The following is a 24,889-nucleotide window of genomic DNA, read 5'->3' on the forward strand; positions in this document are numbered from 1 at the left end:
CCCTGCCCTCGTGTCCTTCAGTTATCGGCATCCCCATTTCTAGTCCTATGACCCCTGGTCATCCGGCCCGCTCTGCCCTCTGCCTCTCCTGCGCGCCCCACAGTCACCCGCGCAGTCTTGTAGCTTCTCCTCAGAAGGGAGTCTCGGATCTGCCTGCTTTTATCCGTTCTTTCTGCGCTCCACGCAAACGATCTTCTTCATTTGTCTCCTAAAAGGCCTCCCTTCCTCACCCGTTTGTTTCTTTAATACGTCCTTTAGCCACTAAAGTAATTTTCTTACTAAATAGAAATCACCGTTGTACTAAAAATACATGTCAAGGCCACCGTCCGCCACCACAGATACTTCCACAGCTCCCAGTTGCCTACGGGATGTTCTGAGCAGCTCAGCCTGAGAGTCACAATGCCCCACCACCTGATCCCAATCTTCCCGTCATTTCCTACAGCATCACTTCAAACTGGAATTATCGCCCGAACGGACCGTGCTCTTTCACATGTCTGTGCCTTTGAAATCTTATTTCTTTTCCCTCTTCCCTGCACGCTGAACTCCCAACCAAACGATTCCACTCCTGACAAGCCTGGGACTCCTTTCTCCCGTAGGCGAGCAGCCCTCTGTTCCACTCACACCTGCTCCCTGGTCCTGGGGCACGTGCCTTTGCCCCGAGCGGCTCGCACACACCTCTACTCTGGTCATTTTTCCATTACAGGTTTAGTTTACACTTAGTTGAACGCTAGAAGGTTGTCAGCTCGGGAGCAGTATGGCATAGGCATCTTGGCATCGCTCATAGGCACAGGACAATACTTAGCACCTTAAATGTGACACGCCACACATCCTGGGGTCCCAGAGGGAAGGACCGTTCGGAGGGGATTTGGTTTTCTAGCCCGGGACCAAATGCAGATGTGAAGCAAATGAACACCTTTGTTCCATTATCGGAGATGGAAAGTTATGCACAGTAGAAAGTTATTTCACTTCTGACTTCTTCAAAATTCTAAACTTAAACATCACAATACGGTGTCAGCTACTTCGCTCTTATTCAGGAAGCTGACAGCTGTGACGATGTTGAATTCAATTAGAGCCAGAGCCCAGAGTGTTATAACCACGTTCTGTTCTCATCCTTGTCTGTCTGGCATGTTTGGCGGAATCAGGGAAGTCAAGGGTAATTTTTGAATACAGTATAACCTTGAAAAACAGAACTCTCTGTTAAGCACCAATTGTTGTTTCCGTTTTTTTGTCAGTTTGTTTTTTTTTTTACATTCCACTGTACAGAGAAGAAAATAAGTTGATATCAGGACTCGTTCAATAGCTGCTTTCAGGCACATATTACCTTCAGAAGAGAGTTCTGTAATCACATGGACATTTTGCCTCTAAAAATGACCCTAAGCAACGTCTCTTCACTCCTCTGGGTCCTCATTCCTTCGTCTGTAGAACGAGGGGCTGAGACGAACTTAGCACTGAACTTCGTGAGCTTATTAAACATCATGAAACCGATGTCTACAATAATGAACATAAAAGAACGCAAGATCTTTAGTAACAAAAACTCCAAGTATTAAATATACATAACATACCTACAAAGATAGCAAAAGACACCAAAATAATTTTGAAAAATTTTTTAACAAAAGTGAAAAACAGAATATTCTATTTTGGGCCTTGAGTTGGTTCATTTCAATTGCTAAGAAAAATCTATTCCTATCACAAAGTTGAGTTAATCAGGGTACGAGTGTGCATATTAAAATCCTGGTCTCCTTGAGAGTGAACCAACCACCAGCTTTTTTGATGAGCTGTGGACGAGTTATCTAACCTCCATTTCATTAGGGATAATAATTCCTGCCTCACTGGGGGCTGTAAAGATTGAATGAGATAATCTCCATACAGTGACCAGAATATAGTAGGTACTAAGTAGATGTGAATCTCCCTTCCTTCACCATCCCCAAGAAAGTCCATAGGCACCTTGACAGCTCATGACCGAAGGTTACCTCTCGGCTGTGTAATGCTATTTTTTCATCCTTCAATATCCCCTCGTAATGCTGAACTGTTTTATTTTCACAGAAAGCACCTGCTTCAAAGTCACTTACCTTCTCTGTTTACTAAGTGGCAGGATGATAATGCCATAAAAAGAGCCACAATGCATTTATTCATAAAAATAGGTCTGACACGTTCTGGCTTAAGTCGCATGCTGACATGTGAAATGCAGTCTGGGACTATCTGTCAATAACTCTGCTGAGCAGAAGTGCTGTAGAGAGCAGAGCCCTTGACTTACCTAACTCTCTCCCTCATACTTGGCAGGATACCCTATTTTCGGAAGGGAAGAATCTATCATTTTCTCAAATGATGCTTTCTAACCTCTAAATACAGCCCTGTTTGCATATATCTAAGCAAAGCTGACCTTTTAAAAAATCTTTATTGGAAATGAGGAATATTTTATGAAACATTCCATTCCGCAAAATTCCCATTCACTGAATGAAATTATGCTTTGGGTCTCGGTCCACTCAAGTTTAATTGGACCGAACAGGCTGGGAGGGGCCGGAGCTTGGAAACAGAGCACCCCCTTGGGGAGGTGCAGAGAAACAGATTGGGGCGCAGGCGCTGAGCTGAAGCCCATCGATCAGACAGGTTGGGGTGCAGGTGCTGAGATGAGGCCCATCGATCAGACCAAACACAGCCTCCAACGAGACAACAACAGGCAGGTCCTGGAAGTGTCAGAGACAATTAGTGGCAAGGAAGGTGGCAGGCTGAAGGCCGAGGAAGCACCGATGCCTGTCTTCTCGGGACGGGCGGAGATGTCCTCCCAGGAAGGCCACTTCGGACATACACAGTGGAGGCCTACTGGCTCCACTGGCTGGGATTCGCAGACAGCATCTGGTGGCTAGGAATGGGAGCCGTGGAGGACACGGGGTCTCTATTCTAGTGTCACCAGCCTAATCAACAGGAAACAGGATGTGAATGAAAATAGGGTTCAAGCGGGGTTCTTCAGTCTCACAAACCATATCCAAGATAGGGCACAGAGGAAGAATCAGACAAACGCAAGAAGACTCTGCAGATGCCCAGACAAGCAGAATGGAGCTCCTTAAACCCCGCCTCCTCAGCGTCATTCCTTCGTAGCAAGGACAATGAGTCACAGAATAATTATGAAAGCATTTATTGGAAGCCGACAATGTGTCCCTGCCCCAGGCAGTGGGAAATCAAAGATGAGAAACACAACTGTCTCCAAGTCTAGTTCGGAAGGCCAATCGTGATGACTACAGGGTTGCAGATGGTCACTGCAGTGGCAAGGACAGGGAAAGCCACCTAACTCAGAACTGGCTGAGCCAGGAAAACCTTCTCAAACATACTCAATATGTTTCAGTGACCTATATCCTTGGGCAGTTATACAGGGCAATCTCCCATCTTCTCTTCCCTAGAAACATTTCTTGCCTTCCTTATTTTAAAACATTCAAGAAAATCCTTTCTACTCTCCAAATTCTCTCAGAGCCATGGCCAATCAGACAACTAGTAATCTCTGCCACGCGCAAGACCAGCTGAGCTTCTGGTCTAAGAAGGCACTAGAATACCAACCGGAGACAGGGCACTTGGCAATCTATCGACACGGTGACTGTTCAAACCCACGAGGCGCGCATTTATAGTGAGCTCAAAATCAACATTCTTAATAACGATACATTGGCAAACACCTCCTGTTAGCACCAAACTGCATGCTTTGCCAAAAAAAAAAAAAAAGGTATATCGATGAATTAAATAGATGACCTCGTTTCATCTTCACAATTATTCTATGAAACAGTGCTGATTACCTCCACTCTATAGACGAGAAAGCTAAGATTCGCAAAGTAAATACATTTTCTCCAGGTTACGTAGCTGGAAAGTAAAGTCCTTCTAGTGGGGCCTGCGTTCAACCCCCGCTGTCTGTCCCCAAAGCCTGAGGGAGTGTAAGAACCTCAGGTGTGATGCTCTTCACTTACTTCTTGGGAATATTCGCCTTTCACCTACGGTGTGATGCTCTTCACTTACTTCTTGGGAATATTCACGTTATGCAAGTTTCGTAACGCGATGCAGCAAAGCAGTTTCACGCGCGGCAGGTGACGCCTGTGCTGAGGCTCGCGACCCCGTGCCGGCTCCGTCGCTGAGCCCCCAGTCTCAGCGAGGCCCAGGCGAGCGTTCCGGCACCCTCTCCTTCCATCCTTCCCCTCCCCCCTCCTTCCTAGGTCTCCGTGCTTGCGTCGACCCACGTCCACGTCTGTGTTGCTGCCTCCTACCGAATCCCTTTCCCACTCTTCTGCCCGGTCAATCCGCTTGGCCCTCGAGGACCCGAGCGGTCCACTTCTAGGAAGTTCGCCTGCCTCCTGCCCTCAGCCCAGCACCAACGGTCGCGCCCTCCTTCCGTCCGTCACGCCTGCAGAATGCCAGGGCCGCGGCGCTTCCTTCCCGCATGAATACTTGTTTGCCAACCTTTCTCCACAGCCCCGCTGACCGAGGTGTGGCCCGTGAACCTGCAGCACTGACATCCCCCTGGGACCTCAGGGGCTCCCCAAACTACAGCATCAGAGTCCTCATCGCTAACAAGAGCTCCTTGACTTTGGCGCACTTTAGACGTTGAGAACACGTGTCTCACAGTCTGTATTCAGGCTCAGAGGACGGGAGTGATTTTTATTCTCAGAATTTAGCACAGGCCCCGGCACCAAGTGAATGCTCTGGGCATGTTTGCCGAAGCCAAGCGAAGATGTGAGCTCATCTGCTTCTCACGGCAACCTTCCAGCTGGGAATCATCCCCTCTGCGTTACCCATGAGAGAACAGCCTAGAGACTGAGCAAGTTTCCTGAAACTCGCACAGCCAGCGAGCAGCAGGATGAGGGCCAAATTTTCTAACTTCAAATTCTGTATTCTTCTCATTTCCCTGTATTTTATCCCATGCATTATAAATAAGAATGAAGATTTATCCAATGATTCACGTGATATTGATTTTAGCATGAAAATAGTGCCCAGGTAGGATCAGCAGACATTTAACTTACATGTCCATGAGCTCACCCATTCATTACACAGAAAAATCTTACTGAGCACCCACCAGGGACCATGCGGCGTGTAGAGTATTAAAGACGTAGAGGAGGCTAAAAAAGTCAGGTCCTGCCTCGTGGGGATACCAACACGTGAAGAGCAGTCCTCGTTCAGTGTGAGAAATGCGGGCTGGGAGTCCGGGCTGTGTGTGCCAGCCAGGAACTCAGACAGACAGTCGGCTTCTCTATGCAAAAGGGATCACATGTCAGAGCTTAGCTTATTCTGCTTATCTCTCCATTTTCTGAGACCACACCCATGCACGCATGCCGTGTGTGTGTGCACGTATACATCATCTGCATACAGCAAAGAGAAAAAGAAGAAGACAGGCACTTTAAACAACCTATAGCCCACACTGCCAAACGAAATCTGGTAGAACAAGACGGAGAAAATGACCCACCAGGGCGCCAGTTCTCAACGCACCGAAGATTTACACTCTTCCCATTATCGTTAATGCCTGTTATGAATGTAATTTGTCCCCACGCACCAAGGGGAGAATAAATTCTCACAGAGGGGAAACAGAGGGTATTCAAAGAAAAAATAATTTATGCAGAAAGCTGATGACTGCTAACTGATAATGAATGCAGTAAGAGTAATAATTTTTTTAGTTCCTCATTAAATGAGTCATAAAGGTCACAGGGCAATACTAGGGTCTCACACGCACACCACACGGCATCTCTGAATCATTCAGCAAAGCAGCAGTGACAAAGATGGCTTTTTAAATGAAGGGATAAAGAAGTTACAAATAAAAATCACGAGGAAATAAAAATAAAAGAGCTGAAATTCTAATAACTTTAAAGTATAGAGATCACGAAACGGCAGAAAAGTAAGATGGATCAGATAACGAATAACAGCCTTCTCTGCTGGTCCATTCTCCCTCAAGTCACTAAACCTGCGGATGACAGAAACGAAATGCAGAAAGACACCTTTGTGCAGAGGGAAAAAGCAAACACATTCCTAAGCGACTAGAATAAATGAGTCTGGTGGGTTGGTAAAGAAGTGACTTACACAGCTCCATCTAGCTGTTAGGTAATGGGACAAGGGACCAAACACATTCTTAGGGGGCCAAAGCTTCCAGGTCAGCAGCACAGAGGCAACCTCAGGTGGCACCGCTGCCCAGCGCGACGCTTTCCAGGCTAATGAGAATAAGACACAGGCCAAGCGCAGGTGTGAGGCTTGGAGCGTCGCTTCTAGCCCCCTGGGAGCAGCCTTTCTTCAGGTGATCGGGAGGTTTCTGCTCGGCCACGGGTCTTTATGAATCCGTTGTCATGTCTCTATAGTTTATTATTCCTGGCAGGGTAACAGAACAGAGTCACGATTTCAGGTCATAAAGCAGAGCAGCTAACTCAGATTGGAAACAGGATTCAGAATAAAGAATGGCATGTTCCTTTTCTTCTCGGTCCTCTGCCGTCTGCCCTGTGAAGCGAGGGTAATAGACGCCATCCCCCAGGGCTGGCCCGCCAGGGAACAGACACGGGCTGTACATCCCCCAAAGGCACCCAAACTCGTGTCGCATGGGTGGCGGTCTCCCAGCACCACGTGGGCCCTGGGGACACATGCAGGAAACAGGCCGCTGTTGTCACTGCATTGGAAGGCTTCCTGCCATGGAGGTCATTAAATCCAGGGAAGTCTGAGCTGTCCTCTTTGGGAGACTTTTTTTTTGAAGAAATACATCACCCATTTAGCCAAATCAGCAGGTAAACTGCCAAGGCCAGGGATAAACTCTATTTAGTGCACTCCAAATACAGCACCTAGTGCACCATCATACACAGAGTGCTTAATGAGGTCTATTTGATGGAAATGGTAAAGCCCGCTGCCAGAATTAAATGAGGTGACCTCTTTGTCCTTCCAAATGAAGGCAGTGAAGGGAAAACGAATATCAAATATCTGTCTATCTGTTTATCTCTACCCAGTCCATGTAGCCTGTGCTGTCCATTCGAGACCAGAGCCAATATCCGTGCATCTTCATATTTCTAAACTGCAGTAAGTGGCCAACGCAGTGTAGAACTCAAGAGTCCTAAATGAAGGTCCTGAGTACTGCCTGAACGCATCACCTGCAACCACCCCACCTGAAGGGAAACCGTACAGCAGAAAGAATTACTGTAGCACCAAATGTGACGCACATAAAAAAGCATGATTTGGGTTGTCTTTGGGAAGTATAAAACAAGTCGAAAGCATCTAATCACGGACAAGTGAATTGAATTTGGACCTTAGGAAATAGAAACACCGATGAATGATTAAATTTGCTTATTGAAACATAAAGTCTTAAGGGTTAAGGGTTAAGGGAGACCGCCACCCATGCGACACGAGTTTGGGTGCCTTTGGGGGATGTACAGCCCGTGTCTGTTCCCTGGCGGGCCAGCCCTGGGGGATGGCGTCTATTACCCTCGCTTCACAGGGCAGACGGCAGAGGACCGAGAAGAAAAGGAACATGCCATTCTTTATTCTGAATCCTTGTGGTCTAAAGGGTTAAGAACACCACTTCCAAACTCTGCCAGTGAATAATTTCCATCTGGAAATTGGGGCAGTCTACGAACTCCAAATGTGACAAAATGAAAAGATGCTGATGGGTCAAGTTCTGTAAAACCTGCCTATGCACCTTATTACATCTTGATATCGTATAGCTGGCATGTCTCAGTAATAAGTAAAATAAACATAAAGGGCCATAATGAGTTAAAGGTTCTCGCAGAGGAACCACGCTGGATGAGTGGCAATCCCAATGCGTAAACACTGCTTCCACTTTTCCAAGAACGCTCCAAAGATCAGGATGACCCGTGCTGTTTGAAAGATACCATCGCTCAGAAAAAAAGAACAAACTGTCTTGAAATAAGCTTGCCATCCAGCTCCTCCCATATCCAGGGGGAAGACAAACCCAGAAAGGAAAAATAGAGAGGGAGAAATTAAACTAAATGACAACATATCCCATCACAGAGTGGTTAAGTATTCTTTAAAGACAACGACCTGGTTTATGCCAAAGAGAGTATTATTTCTAAAAACTATGGTCAAAAAGAAATACTTTTTTTTTTTAATTTCGAGTTCAAGCTTACTGTAAATTACATATGACAATATAGTTCTTAAATAGTGCAAAATAAAGCTCCAACTCTAATTCTGGTGTTGTGGTTTTTCTATTTGTGTAGTTTTTAGAATAAGATGGAATGCTGGCCCAAGGATCATAGACAGCAGAGGAAGAAATGACCACAAAATCAGAGCAGGGAAGCGAAGGGTAGTTTGAAAGGGATTTTGGGGAGAATAGTGGGGTTTTTTTTTTCAGTCTGCATTAACTGGTTTATCTCTGAATGGACATGTGATTGTTATAAAAGAACATGCTGCCTAATCCAGTAAAACTCTCATAAATTTCTGGCAGGATCCATTCAAAAGTATGAGGCTGACAAGCCCTTCTTTTGAAAATCTGAGAACTATTTGCATACGAATTACCACTCTGAAGTGAGCAAATTCCAGTCCTGTTGGCTCACTGCTTCAACCACCTACACTGGGGCTCCCAGGCCTAATGAATTCGAGCCTCCCCCCAGCGGCTTGTGGGGATTCCAGGACCAAACCAGCTCACAGAGTCACGGGAGGAATAACAAATGTGTTATGAGAAAGCTCACTGCCAAATTATAAAGAGCCAAATCCACAGAAAAAAGCCATAGGGCATTTTGTTTATACTTAACTGAATTTTTACGAATTCAAAATACATCTGGAACACAAATGCAAACGAATGCAGAGAGGGCTTCCGGGAACTTGAGAGACCATAAATGCTTCTTCTATCAAGTATGGGCCTCTCAAGTTCAAAGTGTCAATGCATGCCTTTATTTAGCTGGAAGGACAAAGGAAACAGAGGGGGAAGTCTTCGAGCGGAACTGCTGGCCACCTCCTTGAGAGAGCGGAAACTGTGTTTGGCTGTAGAGAACATGTCAGGCTAATTTTCTAGCTCCTCCTTTTCCCTTATGTTCTATTAAGGCGATTGATTTTTCTACTTGCTATTCTTCAAGCGTCATTTTGAGAAAATCAATCCTCCGAGGGAAGAAATGGTCTCTCAATGATTTTCTATATTTATTATCTGCTGTAGCATCACCTACAAAAGGTTTATGAGATTGATGAATAAAGGGGAAGACTTCGTCTTGAAGGGCATTGAAGGAAAATTGAAAGTGACCTCTATCTGGGAAAGTCGGCCAAAACCTGAGCTCAGATTGAATTTCTGCCATCAACTGGCTTTGTTACCTTGGACAACTTAACTTCTCTGTGTCTTGATCTCTTAAGCCTTAAAACCAGGATTTATCATCACAACTATCTCCAAGAACCCTTGTGAGAAAATGTACGTTAAGCACTTATCATGGTGCCTTTCACACAGTAAGCACTGAATAAATGTTAACTACTATTATTTTTTGGCTAGCACCGAAAAACATTTCAGTTAATGAAAAGGTCACACTGATTGAGCATGCTCTGTCCCAAATAAACGTTGATAGGGAGACTGCAAATTTCAGGCACAGAATTAAGGAGAAATACATAATTGTGTTTTACATACCAACTTACAAATATTTTCAAGATAAGCAAATAATTTACATTTTAAAATTTGCCTGTAAAATATTAAATTCTATTTTATTTATTTTAATATATGATGATGATTATTTCTTTTTAAGTGGTCTTGGAACATAATTTCAAAACATTTACATGCAATCGTTTTAAATGCAGTCATACATACCATTTTATTCAAACTGTGAAGCGTATATGGTAACTTAATAAAAATATTCATTGTAAAACAATTCTAACACTTGAAATAAAAACTACGTAGCAATTACTATTTGTGCATGCTGTAACCTTAGAACATCAGATCTCTTTTCTTTAGAGTTTGTGTTTATTTTAAGGGGGAAAGAAACATGAAAAGCCAGACACCTGATGATAGATATCCCCGGCAATGATTTCAGAGATAGAATCATATAATTTAGGATTTGACTAAAGAAAACTGTTAATTTTTATAATAACAATGTATTATCAAAAGTTTAAGTTCTGCATTTTATCTGACTAATAAACTTTCTTGCTCCATATTACTGCGACTTAACCATAGGAAAATAGAAAATGAGCACAAAACTAAATCCGTAAGTTGAAATTATTAATGAAGGAGTAAGCAGTTGTAGATCCTGAGAAGATTCATTTGACATCAACCCCAAAAAGGAATTTATCTGCTGAGATGGTCTATGCATGGTCAGCCGAGGGCTCAAATTTTATTGATAATAGGAACCTAGTGGCCATTTGCTGACAGGGCTCCGCACATCCTCTGTGTGATGGGGAGAATTTGGGACTCAGCTCTGGCCTCCCTGCACTCTGCCCGATTGTTTACAGTATCTGAGTCAGCCACTGCAGGGGCGGCGGGGGGCGGGGGGACCCTGGTTTTGCCTTTCTACCAAAAAAATGACACCTATCCCGTCCAATCAGAATTGTACAATTTGAATAACTCATTTACATAAAGCAGACCTTATTGAGAACCTGGGTAGAAGCTTTCACTATAAAAAACTGCCTCCATTTATCTGGCAGAACGCAATTTAGGTAGCTACCTGAATCTGTGTCTTCCGGGCTATAGCTCCTTTTTGCTCAAATAAAGGCCTTTTATTCTTTATTACGGTCTAAAATTAATTTTGATTTGCACGGTCTTTCAGAACAAGTCAATGGACATTTTCCATAAAACCCTACGAACAGTAAATATTTGGGGCTTTGTGGGCCACAGACCTGTCACTTCTCCTCCTCCTGTTCCTCTCCCCCTTCTCCTTCTTCTTTCTATTTTTTAACAACTCTTTAAAAATGTGAGACCCATTCTTAGGTCTATAGCCAAACAAAAACAGGCCTCGGGCCAGATTTGGCCCTAGGGCATAGCTTTCCAACTCCTGTTCTAGAACAGGGGTCAGCAAACAACAGAGCAAAGGCCGAATCCAGCCAGAAGGTTTTTTTTTGTAAATAAAGCTTTATTGGAACACAGCAGCTTCCACTCATTTACAATTGGTTTATGGCTGCTTTCACACCCCAAAGACATAGCTGAGTGGTTTTAACAGAGATCCGATGGCCCATGCAGCTGAAAATAGTTACTGTCTGGCCCTTTACATGAAAAGACTGGCCAATCTCTGTTCTGAAATAATCAGAATACTTCATAAATACAAGTTTTTTTCCCCACTAAAGAAAGAACTAGAACAAATGGCCTTAGTTACTTCATTGAGAGTTATTTTTTCTTGCCAGTGTTAAACACCATAAAAGCCAAAACATAACATATTTTATACAAGAAACTAGCATAGGGTAGAGAAAACTTCCAGATACATGTGTATTTGTTTAAAATGGGTGGCATGTATTTTCATATTTGATGTAACAACAGAGAATGAGAAATCCTGTGTCTCAAAAAATTTCGAAAGAAAGCAATATGAAGCTGAAATAGCCCGTCCAAAACCCCAGAATAGGACATACAAGAAAATCTGCTTAGCAGTAATATGGACGCCAGGTGAGCTTCCACGGAGCTTCAGAACACGGTCGCTCAGTTTACTCATGAAAATGGCCAACAGGCTCAGTTTCGAAACTGTGACTTCTACCTATCAATTTCAACCCAGTTTAGAAAGAAAAAAGTATAAAACTATGTCAATAGAGACTTTCCAGTCAAGATGGAGGAGTAGGTAGACGCTATGCTCACCTCTTCTCACAACCACATCAAAATTAAACTAAACTACACAACAACCATCACTGAAAATTACCTGAGGTCTGAACAGAAGTCCTACAACTAAGGACGCACACAAGAGGCCACCTCAAGACTGGTAGGAGAGGCAGAGACGCAGAAAGGGCTGGTCTCACACCCGTGTGTGGCGATTAAAAACGAGGAGGAATCTATCGGCTGCAGGAGACCCCTCGGAGGAGTTGAGGGTCTCAGCCCCGCACCAGACTCCCCAGCCCAGGGTTCCAGTGCCGAAAAGAAAAGGCCCCACAAAATCTGGCTGTGAAAGCCAGAGGGGATTGTGGCTGAGAGGAGGGCTGAGGGAGTCACAGACTTTCCTCCTCCAGGGCCCGCGCACACAGACTCACCGCTGACAGACTCACTCGCTCTGAGCCCTGGCGCTGGGGCCGCTGCTCGAAAGGTGCCAGAGACACACAGAGAGACACTGAGTTGTCGGGCTTCAGGGTGAGGGCTGGAGGGGCGGCTTTCTCCCAGACAGAAGCGCTGGGAGAGGCTACTGTTCCTCTGTGGAGCATCCCCCGCCCCGCGCACAAATGCAGGTGGCCGCTGTATCTGAGTCCTCATCAACCTGACACCGTTGGCCCCACCCACAGGATGCCATGAGGCTCCACCCCTCCCAACATGGGGGCTTTTCAATACAAAAGGCCTGTCTTCGCTAATGCTGTGGACTTTCCTAAAATCTCTCAAAGGCTCACAATCCCCAAATGAGCAGCATCTGGCCTCTTGCTGAGCAGCCTCAAGCCTGGCACTCAGCCAGCCTCAGTTTGTGGCTTGGTCTCTCAGTTTGTGGCTTGGTCTCTCGAGGCGCATCCAAGTCCAGCGTGGGTGGTGGCCACCTGTGGATTGTTTGATGTCTCATGCCAGGTGGCCCTGTGCAGGGTATAGGCTGCAGCTAAACATGGCCTGCAATCGGGCCCCTCCCAGGAGGCACCGGCCTGCACACCTAGTGGTCAGCTTCAGTCTGAGCTGAAGCACCCTCCCCCCTGGGGCCACATTCAAGGACAACACACCCAAAGGGCAGGCTGGAAAGGCACCAAGGCTCTACTAAAGTGAATCCTGCTCCATAGGTCAGCCCCTGTATAACAGCTCCTCCATTATAGTCACAGCCAGTCCTCACAGCGAATGAGTCTGAAGGTCAATCCATCCCACTGTCATGCAAACAGCAACCAAGGCTCAACTACAACAAAATAGTACACACAGCCCATACAAGGGACACACCTGGAGCACCCAGCTCAGGTGACTGGAGATTCTGCACCACTGGGCCCCACAGCATACCTATTATATAAGGCCACTCATACTAAGACTGGGAGACATAGCAGCTCTGCTTCATACACAGAAACAAACACAGGGAGGCAGCCAAAATGGGGAGACAAAGAAACGTGTCTCAAATGAAAGAACAAACAAAACTCCAGAAAAAAGACTAAACAAAATGGAGACAAGCAATCCACCAGGTGCAGAGTTCAAAACACTGATTATAAGGATGCCCAATGAACTTAGAGGGAGAGTAGATGAACTCAGCGAGAACTTTAACAAAGAGATAGAAAACATAAAAATGGAGATAGAAAACATAAAAAAGAACCAGTCAGAAACGAATAATACAATAGAATACCTTAGGAGGAATCAACAGTAGATTAGACAAAGCAGAGAATCGAATCAGCAACTTAGAAGATAAGGTAGCAGAAAACATCAAATCAGAACAGCATTCAAGAAAAAAAAAATCCAAATGAAAATGAGGATATTTTAAGGGGCCCCTGGGACAATATCAAGTGTATCAACATCCGCATCATAGGGGTACCAGAAGGAGAAGAGAGAGCAAAGAATCGAAAACCTATTTGAAGAAATGATAGAAAACTTTCCAAACCTGACAAAGGAAGTAGACATATAAGCCTAAGAAACGCAGAGTCCCAAACAAGATGAACCTAAAGAGGCCCACACCAAGACACATCATAAATAAAATGCCAAAGCTTAAAGACAAAGAGGGAATCTTTTGCTGAAAAGAAAAGCAATTAGTTACCCACAAAGGAGCTCTCATAAGACTGTCAGCTGATTTCTCAACAGAAACTTTGCAGGAAAGGGTTGGCAGGAAATATTCTGTGATGAAAAGTAAGGACCTACAACCAAGATTACTGTACCCAGTAAAGCTATCATTTAGAATCAAAAGACAAATAAAGAGCTTCCCAGATAAGAAAAAGCTAAAGGAGTTCATCACCACCAAGCCGGTATTATAGAAAATATTGGAGGAACTTCTTTAAGAAGAAGAAAAAAGAAAAATATCAAAAATGTCAATAATATAATGGCAATAACTGTATATCCATCAACAATTACTTTGAGTCTAAATGGATCTGGTGCTCCAATCAACAGAGGGGGTGGCTGATAGATAAGAAAATAAGACCCTTATATGTGCTGCCTACAAGAGACTCACTTCAGATTGAAAAACACAGAGAAACTAAAAGTAAAGGGATAGAAAAAGATGTTTCATGAAAATGGAAACAAACAAAAAAGCTGGGAAAACAATACTTATACCAGATATACAGACTTTAAGACAAAGGCTATAACAATAGACAATGAAGGACCCAGTAATCTCACTTCTGGGTATTTACCCAAAGAAACCCCAAAAATTACTTCAAAAGGACGTGTAAATCCATATGTTCATTGTAGCATTATTTACAATAACCAAGATATGAAGGCAACCTGGATGTCCACCAATGGATGATGGATAAAGAAGTGGTACATATATACAATGGGATACTACTCAATCATAAAAAAAAAGAATGAAATCTTGCAATCTGCAACATGGATAGACCTGGAGGGTATTGTATCTTCAACAACATGGGTGGACCTAGAGAGTGTTTTGCTGAGTGGAGTAAGAAAGAGAAAGACAAATGCCATGCGATTTCACATACATGTGGATTCTAAAGAGCAAAATAAACAAACAAAACAGAAACAAACTCATAGATACAGAGCATAGTTTGACGGGTGCCAGATGGGAGGAAGGTTTTGAAGACGGTGGCAGCGGGGGAAGGCGGGTGAAAAGGGGAAGGAATTAAGAAGTACAAATTGGTAATTACAAAATAGGTATAGGGATGTAAACTGGAGCATAAGGAACATAGTCGATAATATTGTAATAACTATGTATGGTGTCAGATGGGTAATAGATTTATTGGTGTGATCGCTTTGTAAGTTACATAAATGTTTAATCACTGTGTTGTACACCTAAAACTAATATAATATCATATGCCAATTATAATTAAAAAATCAAAATAATATTTAAAAAAGAGATATGAATTGGTAGTTATAAAATAGTCATGGGGATATAAAGAATGCCATAAATAACATAGTCAATAATATTGTAATAACTATGTATGACGTCAAGTAGTTACTAAATTTATCTGGGAGATCACTCCATAAGTTATATAAATGTCTAATTACTATGTTGAAACTAATACAACATTGCATGTCAACTGTAACTGCAAAATAAAAATGTATTTAATAAATAAAACTATGTAAATAAAGCAAAGCACCATACGTATCTGCTTATATGAATACAAAAATCGAACTTAAATCAAATCATTTACAAAAGCTGTTTTTCAGCTAACCAGCTTTCCCACAATTCTGTAAACAGAGTATTTTATCCTAGAAATTAAATTAAACTACCCTAGAATTAAATTCAGAAAGTGCTATGAGATTGTTTTCATATTTTGTATTCCAGTTTCCCTCTGCATGATCCCACATGTCGAAACTTCTTTCCGCTCATCTCAGTAACTCCAGGCTCTGGCTATTCCCCCTGACTTCCAACACTGCTCACCCTGTCCAGTTTCGCCAGCGGCCAACACAGCCTCTAGGAAAGGGCTCTCGTGAATCAGAATCTGAGTCGATCCAATCTAGTGACCTCATTTCTGGAGATCAAGGAATGATAAAGGATTCAATAAACAGAGCAGGTTTTCTGTTAAACCCTCACTCATTCTCCTCAATCATCCTCCCTCAACTTGAGCAGTTATCCATTTTCACTGGTGCTCGGAAATATTTTCCATATTGGTTTTCATTACTGCTTGAAAATTTAAAACACTAATAGAGTAAGACCCGTAAGAGCAAAGATCGTGTCTGTTTTGCTCACCGATGTATCTTTAGCCCTTATCTCAATGCCTGGCACAGACTAAATAAAAGTAAATATTGCTAGATGAATGGATAGATGATGGATGGATAGAATGGTGTTTGGTTTTTAAACCATGAAGTTTGTCCACAAATGTCTTTGCAAAAATATGTAAATAATTGTTAAACATGGTGATTTAGGAGTTTATAAATATAAGGACTCTATTAGTAATGAATTGATGACAAGTACAGCAGCAAATATAAATAATGTAGATGGTCAGGTCTTGGAACTCTGAAAACTATTGCTCTCATTTTCAAAAGGGAAAAACTTCAGTTTTTGGAAACACAGATTAATAATTTTACTTTGCAAAACCCCCGAAATGCAGATTTAATTATTAAACATGCAGTCGAAAAAGTACTCAGAAAAAATATCGCCGGAAAGCAGCACTGTATCAAATTCACCTAATTTTTAGTTCTGATAAGAAAATGCTACAGGCATCGTGTCTTGATTTTTGCGAGATATTTAACAATGTTAATATTCTTTATACAGGAAAAATGCAGATTGGAAGGCAGGGTAGTAAAGTAGATGCAAAAATGATTGAAAAATTATCACTTAAGAGGGCTTTTAATAAATTAATATCTTAATCTTCTTGTATATACAGAGAATCCAACTAGAAACAACAAAAGTTAGAGAAAAGCACAGGCTTAAATAATGAAGTAATGAAAACGTTAGCAATTGAAAAGTTTGTAAAGTAGATGAAACAACTTACAGACGCCTTCAGCACCTACTCGAGCACAGGAGGATCTGAACTCTTAGAAGGTGGATGACTTAGAATGGTGAGAGATAAGTACACTCTTATGTGAGTCTACAAAACACCTGTATAGAAGAACAATGACATAATGAAAAACCGTATGTGCAAGTTCTGGCTCCAATTTAGCTTTCGAGCTTAATCTTTCTTACTCCTTTGTGTCCATCGCTCCAGCAAAATTATACCACGTGTAGTTTCCCCAACACGCCCCCCAATTTCCCACCTTTGTGGATTCTTTTCTCTTTTCCTGGTGTCAGATATCTTCGGTATTTTATATTAAGTATATTAATACTTTAATTTTCTTCCATTATCAAGATTCTCGTCATCCTCAAAGGCCCAACATACATGTTACTTTTAAACTCATCCACCCTTGAAAAACTATTTGTATCTTTATGTTTTCTGAATGTTTATAAGACATGTTCGTGTGTCTTATAAGGCAGGTCTTATTTGGCATATATTATTCTTAATGGGCTACTGGCTTCTACATGCTTTCTCAATTATCTCATTCATTCATATAATTTTAATATCATCATATACTGACACGTACAAAATTTACGTTGTGCCATGATGTGTCCTTCAAACACGACCATCAAATATCCGACCGCTTGCAAGACAGCACTTTGCAAACTCGGTAGGGTCTGAAACTGAAATAATCGATATCCCTCAGTACCCCTTCACCCACTGAACTCTATTTCAGTTGGTGACATGACACAGACTCACTCCCAATTCCAGGTCCCGATAATTTTACTCCCACACAGATTCAAATCCAAGTCCTCTTCTCCACTTCGATTGCCGCTTTAGTTTATCTCCTCATCTTTTCTCACCCAGATGGGACGTCAGTCTCCTTCTGATCCCCTGCTTTGAATCATACCTCTTTATAAATCTATTCTACAGAAGGAGGTCTACCTAAAACACAAATACAACAGCTCTGCATTACTTAAACCCTTCAACGCCTCCGCAGTTAAAGTCCAAGTTGCTCAAAACAGCCTTAAGGTTAGGCTCACTAGGTTAAGAAATAAAGGAGAAGGATGAAAGCCTCAAGGCGCCTTGACCCCGAAGCCCTCCTTAACCAAAATGCCGCGTTGCCTGCCCTGTGTCTGCCAACTCTTCTTTAAGAACTGAGCACAGAGAGCCAAAGTCATGCCAAGATCTATCGGCAATAAACATAAGCAAATCTTTCTGTGTTTAGTGTCTCTCATTCCCTCGCATGCTCCCGGAAGGTTCTTGAAGCAAGGGAAATCTCTCAGGTCCTTCACATTCTAAACCACAAACTCGCAAAACCTAGATAACTGAGATCCTACTTCATCCCTGAGAAGATCGACATAGTTTAGAAAATATGCAGCAGGATTCATTAAAAACATTTCAAGCGAAGAGGAGGTGGGAGGGCAGGGGGAGGGGACATTGGGGGTAGGACCTTATCTGATGGAATGCTAATCAAAGAGCTAAGCAAGAAAATGGCCACACAATGAGCATCCGTGGGCCGCAATGGTTTAACCACCACGACTAAGGCCAGGGCAGACGTAGAGCGGTTTCACTTTAAGTGACATCAGCTGTCAGGGTGTGTGCCCTGTGCTGTTGCTGTTTTTCTTTTCGGTGTTTAAGGAAATCGCCTAAAATAAATGAAGCTATGTCTTGAAGAAGGATGTTTAAAGTAGGGAGAACCTACTTTTACCCGTGGTTTACATTCTTTATCCCCTCGTCCAATCAGATTCAGTAAACGAGAATCCTTAATTCCCTGAGCACAGCCACAGTACCATTCAATTAAAAGTATGCAACAAAAACTACCCACTTGATATAGTCCAAATTTTAGCCAAGCTTATTCTTTTTTAGGAAATCTCAAATTCTTTTATGCTAAATCTCAAATATCGTTAAAACATTCTTTTTAGGATACTAAAGATCAGGCTGAGGGATTGTTTGTGAGCACATATGTAAAAGGATACAAAGGTAATAATTAAATCAAGGGGAAAGGCGTGAACTAGACAATAATATCATACCACAGAACAAGGAACTCGCAGAGTAGATTAGAATTTGTGTCCTACATTAAGTAACAATCAGATAGCAAAATAGCAAGCTTTCAAGAAATCCTCGAAAGTCACCTACCATAGAATATAATCACGTACAAAATATTTAAGACAGAATAATCTAGAGTTACCGATCTCAGGCTCAGAGTTGTAGTAGTGGTTTGCTTTTTTAAATTTTGTGTGTGTGTCACAGAGCCTCCATTAGGAATCACATGAAAGTCTGAGAGCACTTTCCAGAAGTGGGTACACATATACAGATGCAGGGCCCAGACGTCGGTCTTCAGTGAAAGTATGAACTCAGAAGTCCTCCTTTAGAGGTTCCGGTCCTATGTTCAGTAAATGATATTACACAGTATGTGCATCTCCTGTTACTCAAAACCTCTCTTTAAGAAGCAAAAGCTGTATACTGAATTTTTGTGGCTTTTGAAAAGGCGAACACGCCACAGTCCAATTTTCTTCACAAGGTAGGTTTACCTTCCTTCTGTTTTGGGTTGTCCTGCGCCTCCCTCACTGTTCCTGTCCTCTCGTCCACTCGACCCCCTGTTCGCTTGATCAGCGCCTTCCACTTCAATCCTCAGCTACTGCACGAAACTTCACCTGTGAGCTTGTGGCCCTGAGCCATCCAATCAGGTGGAAGAAGCTGTCTTCCTCCGAAGCACAGGGAATTGTGGGAGATTTCAGTCAGCGACCATTGGCTTCTCCCCTCTAAGTCAGCCACAGTCACACGGCCTTTGAGCCACGAGGTCATAAAGCCACCATCAAGGGGATCAGAATTCACAGGAAAGTAATGAACGATGTTACCGAAGTTAAAAGTGAGGTGGACAATCAAATGTCTGATAACAGCAAATTTCCTCGTTTTTACCCACAGAAAGAGAAAGAACCAGGACTGAAATTAAACGCATTCCATGCATCCTGTTTTTACCCAACCAAAGCCATGTGTATTGGTTTTGCAAGATTCCTAAAAATGTGTGGTATACGATTCTAAAGACAACAATATTTGGGGTACAAAATAAATTTAATGGAGATTTTCACCTATCAAAATAGGTGAAAATAGGGAATAAAGATTCGTTCCTGCTTCAATACTCCTATATCTATGAAGGAAAAAAATACCTAGGTGAAACAAATTATTTCTCGGTGTACATTATTTTACAATTTAAATATGAGTATATATCAATAAGTTTTGGCCTTCAAAAAGAAAGCATCTTTTTTAAAATGTATATTTTAAAATAAGAATTGCTCACACAGTTTGTTCTGGGCTTAAAAAATACTTAGAAGAGCTCAGTAAAAATGCCAAGGCCATTTTAAGGACCAACGATCATCAGAATAGATTAGAATTGATTAATGATTTCTACAGCTAAGGAAATGCAACCACCATCGTGAATAGAAAATGCCCGGGCTTAAAAATCAGAACTTCCTAAGCCCTTATTTTACATAATATAAGTTCTCACAAAATACTTATAAATTTACAAGTTTCTAAATGACAGTATATCTTTACTTTGCTCCACGAGAAAGTATTAGAAGTAATCTTGCGTCTGGTAAACCCTTTCTAATATTAATATTTATGAGTTGGCTAACGATCTTTTTGGAATTTTACAGACAACACATTTCAAATATAAAAAAAGGGAGCTTGAAATGTTTCTCCTCTGTTTCCTAGTGATTCACACCGTGGATAGTTCCAGCCTAATTCAAAATGTACATGTGGGTTCACGGCACCTTCTCTAATCATTCCAGAGAAAACCAAGGTCTCTCAGCAGAAGACGTGCAGCTTTCCCATAATTCCTCTGTGTCGGGAGGAGGGAAGGAGCATGTTCTAGTGGGAAGAGGAACAGTTTTGGACTCACCCGATCCATGTTTGAATTCCGGCTCTACCAACCTCCCCTTACAGAGACGTGGGAAAGATTACAGATTAAAGTGTCCAGCCTACAGTGTGTATGTAATAGATCTCCTTTCACATTATTTAGATTATGCATCCACTTTTGTGTGCTCACATCTCGGCCTCCCAGCTTTGCTGCAGAGCAAGGACTAGCTTCAGCAGGCAGCTGCCGATGACATACCGAGGTCCCTGCAGATTGGAGCTGGTTCACAAGATGCCGGAAGTGCGGTAGACAGGGACGAGCATCACCCAGGGGACGGTTCCTTCCTTTATCAGAGAAAGAGCTGGGTCTTCCATGTTTGCCTTCTATTCTGTCCTCCCCACTCTGCCTCCTCAAATGAAAACAGAATCGGGGCCACATACATGGGTGACCAAAACTACACGTCGTTTCCTGGGAGGAGCCGAGCACAGAGCATGGGGTGAAGACGGAAAGAAAATGGTTCCTAAACCCAACTTTGCGATCCCGCCAACGCCCACAGGACCGTCATTTCAGAAGCTGCTGGTACACGTACTGGCATTTCACACTTTAGCATTCAGTTAAGTAATGGCTTTTTTTTTTTTTTTAAATATATTTTTCCTAGCCTACTAGCACTTCCTTATCTGTATAAATAAAAAACTAGTACAATGAAAGTCCGCAGATAGTCATAACGCATCATTTCAGCACTAAATCTTCACGACCAGGGATCGAGACGTACAAGCGGCCAGATTTATTTTTAGCTTTATTTTAATTCCAAAAGGCCTACCTCTCAGTAATGAGCGATAGGCCGCGAAGGCAGGCAATTAAAGGCTAACAAGCAGCAAAGGTAGCAATCCGTCATTCAAAAAGTTTCGAGTCCCCAGGTGGCGAGGGCTCGGGGGACACGGGGACGGCACGGAGAGGGTCCCAGTTTCCTCGCCCGGTGTCCCGGCTTTTGCCCTGCGGCTCAGTTCTAGCCACGTGGCGCCGGGGTGCAGGCTGTGACTGCCCCCGATCTTTAGATTTACGTTCAGAGACCAACGGCGGATCTGTGCAGACAAGTCTTATTAGAAATCACCAATTCACTTCTAAGTCTGTGGCGACGCGGAGGGGCCGACATCTACTTTCCGTGCAGGCTGATGCGCCAGCCGTCCTGGGGGAGATACAGCGTCCTTCGCTTTATTACAATTCAATTTGCTTAAAACTAAGCCTGCCCCTGAGGGGGTTTAAATGTAAAGGTTTCTCTTACCTCTTTCTTGGGCCCGGGGACCTTTTGACAATCTCATATTGAATTTGTTCCTATGTTTCCAAAACTAAAGAGAAAATAAGCTCATTTTTCACTGTTCTAATTTTACCAGAGTTTGCATACACTAAATTTGGGTCAAAAGGATTGACTAGGACAGCACAGTTAAAGTCAGGAAAATATTAGTGCTCTGGACGAGAACAGATCGCTCCGGCTGGTGGAGTTTACCTCTTAAAATTTTATGCACAGGCTGACTTCCAGGATGGTAAATTAAGCCTTAGTTCAAATTTGTGATGTGACAGGTACTATACTATTAAGTACTAATTCTGCCTATTTCATCAGGAACCGAAGAAGCAACCATTCATTAGAAACAAAAGAATAAATAAAATATGTTTAATTCAAAAGCAAAAATGAGCAAGATGGGAATTCAGACTTCTGGCTCTCTCCTGTATTGGGGCAGGTCAGCTTCCTGGTGTGCCACCTGTGTAAGAGCACAGGGTCACACTTAGTTTCAATGCTTTGTTGTCACCATCTGAAATTTTTCAACAAGGGGCCTGCATTTTCCTTTTGTATGGGGCCCCCCTAAATTATGTCACCAGTCCTGCGTGACAAGTGTGAACACTGTCCTTATCTCTTCATGAACGGAACAGAATTCATTCAATCATTCATTCATTCATTCAGTGATTATTTGTTGAGACCTACTGTGTGCTAGAAATGTGAAGAACTCTAAAAAGACAGTTACATTCGTTATCTTCACAGAGTTAATGGGCTAAAGAAATAAACAAAACAGTGAGAAATAACATTTAAATAAAAATATCTAAGCGCTAAGCTGACCTTTAAAACTTGAACAAAAATTCCACATGGCATCTAAAAGGGACATATTCTTAAACTGAACAAATACACCCGACTTTGCTGCTCCCTCTACCCAGTCTTCCGCCCCCGCTTCTGTCCCCCATGCCACCCGCTGAGTGACACAGGAGTGCTCCTCCAAGCAACCCCAAAAAAGCCCACACTGGAGGACCAATTGGAGTTCACAGGTTTGGGAAACCATTTTACAAATTCGGGAAAGTTAGCATTTTGCAAAAGAGCATAAGTCCTTCCAAGTACGAGGTAAAGGAATGAAACTCATGTGCTCCACTTGTCTGAAAAGAACCAAGTCCCACACACTCGCATGAGCCCCTGTCCCATCAGACGGATTATGATCATCTACACGGTGGCAGTCGTCCAGCACGGTGGCCCTAACGATACCGCGATCTCTGCCCGCGTTCACGGCGTTGGTCTCCTTCTAACACCCCCAATCTCGAGGGTTAGATTTGCTAATGTTTGGAAACAGAAATGTTTGGGAACGCAGAAGCAAGAATGTCCTGGCAGCTTGCCAGGAGAGACAGGCTCTCTGTCAACAAGACCAAATTGGGGAGAAGGCGTCTTAGTACAGTCACCGCCTTTAAAACACACACCGGCAGCATGTCTCAACCCATGTCGCTGACTTCTCTTTTTCCTTTACAGGACAGGGGCCACCCAGGTTCATTTTTTCCTTAAAGGAAACAGCTGAATCAATCATCGTAGAGTGACAGGACCAAAGCACCCTACTAAGGACCCTGACGAGAGTGACTAAAACGGCACGAAGTAACTGCGGTAAATATTTCAGTTATTGACAATTTCAGTGCTGTCTGCTGGTTCGTACGTAACTGAGTGGAAACGGGTAGAAGACGATCATCTTTTGAAATTAACTTGATCCGAAATAATTGCATTTAAACAAATCCTTATTTTAACCAGAGGGCTGCCGGCTTCTAAAACAGAAAATTCCACAGCGTCGGTATTTTGTCACGAGGTCTGAGAGTTCTGGACACAAGAAGTGACCTCGCCAAAAGAAAGGGGGTGCGGCCTGTTTTCTATCGTCCCACAGAAAACATAGGCCGAGCATGTCGTGGATCCCAAATCATCTCGCTCAGGTGAATACCTTGATTTAAAATGATGTTAAGCAAATCATCAGCCAAATAAATGTAAAAATTGTGGTCAGTACAGGGTGTGCTGAGACATTACGGCAGGGGGGGCTGACACCTCAGAGAGTACCCCCCACCCCACACACACATAGGCCTCCATCGGAAAAAAAGAAAAAACACTGATAAAGTTCTAAGGCAGCTCAAGCAGGGCAGGGCTCCTTCGAGCTGCGTGGTGACTTTGCGGAGAAGTCAGCGTTCACATCGGGCCTCGAAGGACACGTAGATTGGGGGCCTATGAGAAAGAGAAAGGGGGATGCCACGTCAGTCAGCGGAGGCAGGAAAGTGGGGTTGTGTAGCGTGCACGAGGAACGTGAACTCTGCTTGGTCAGAGCAGAACCCACAGGTAGGGTGTCCGTGGATGGCCGTGTGACGAATGGAGCTGGGGGCCCACTGTGGGAGGTCTTCACCCTACAGGGAGTGACTGAGGCGTGCAGAGGGCCACGCAGGGCCACAGAGGGCCATGGTCACGGCCAAGGATGTTACTCAGGAGGCGGCGTGAGGCTGCGCAGGGAGGCAGGTGCGCGGGGAGGGAGCCCAGGTAAACGACAGGCGTCTGCCGCCCAGCGCAGGTCTTCCGAGCCTTCCGGAACAAATGTGATAGTTCACCGTGACACTAAATGACAACATTCAATGCCAGACGGCTTTTGAAAAGGTCGCTTGGAGACCGCGCCCGTTGCAGTAGCATGTTTTTTCAATTACGTACAGTTACGTATTACATTAACTAACTTTCTCGTGGAATATTCAAGACAATGGAATTTCTCGTCATTCTACAGGATTCAGACGCTGATGGCAAAATAATTCACCGTTTTGCAGCACGGAACCCCATCTTTATCTCCCGTCTCAAAACACGTTTTACCTTTCTCTTACAGCGTACTTGGTACAGTTTGGAAAGACTTATATACAACCATCAAAGGTATTTTCCTTTTATTTTGTTCAATTCCCTTGAGGATCAGAAACGAAAGCTCCCAAACCCCCAAATTAAGCTCCAATCTTACAAAACATCACCCCAGCATACGCCTGGGAATATCACTGGTGAGGTTCATCTGTGAAGATGAACTAACCATCTAGCTAAATAACACAGCACTGAAGCCTGTTGTTGACCAGACAGCGACAGCATCTTCCTAAGGGAGAGTCTAGTGGCCGAAGCTGCGGGTT

The 24,889-nt window shown here is 43.2% G+C and overlaps 1 protein-coding gene across 2 annotated transcripts in view; it reads right to left on the reverse strand.

Moving 5' to 3' along the window:
* The window catches only part of LHFPL6 (LHFPL tetraspan subfamily member 6), a 195,168-nt gene that overhangs the window by 151,578 nt on the left and 18,701 nt on the right, over positions 1-24,889 (reverse strand). The window contains exon 3 of one of the 2 annotated variants that reach the window (XM_025048996.1): positions 1,301-1,488. The exons of the other annotated variant lie outside the window; for it this stretch is intronic. Coding sequence (XP_024904764.1) covers positions 1,343-1,488 — 146 coding nt within the window. The 3' untranslated portion in view covers positions 1,301-1,342. Of the gene's footprint in view, positions 1-1,300; positions 1,489-24,889 lie in introns of those variants that run through there. 2 annotated transcript variants of the gene reach the window in all.

Source organism: Pteropus alecto, unplaced genomic scaffold (assembly GCF_000325575.1).
Source record: "Pteropus alecto unplaced genomic scaffold, ASM32557v1 scaffold35, whole genome shotgun sequence".
NCBI lineage: Eukaryota > Metazoa > Chordata > Mammalia > Chiroptera > Pteropodidae > Pteropus > Pteropus alecto.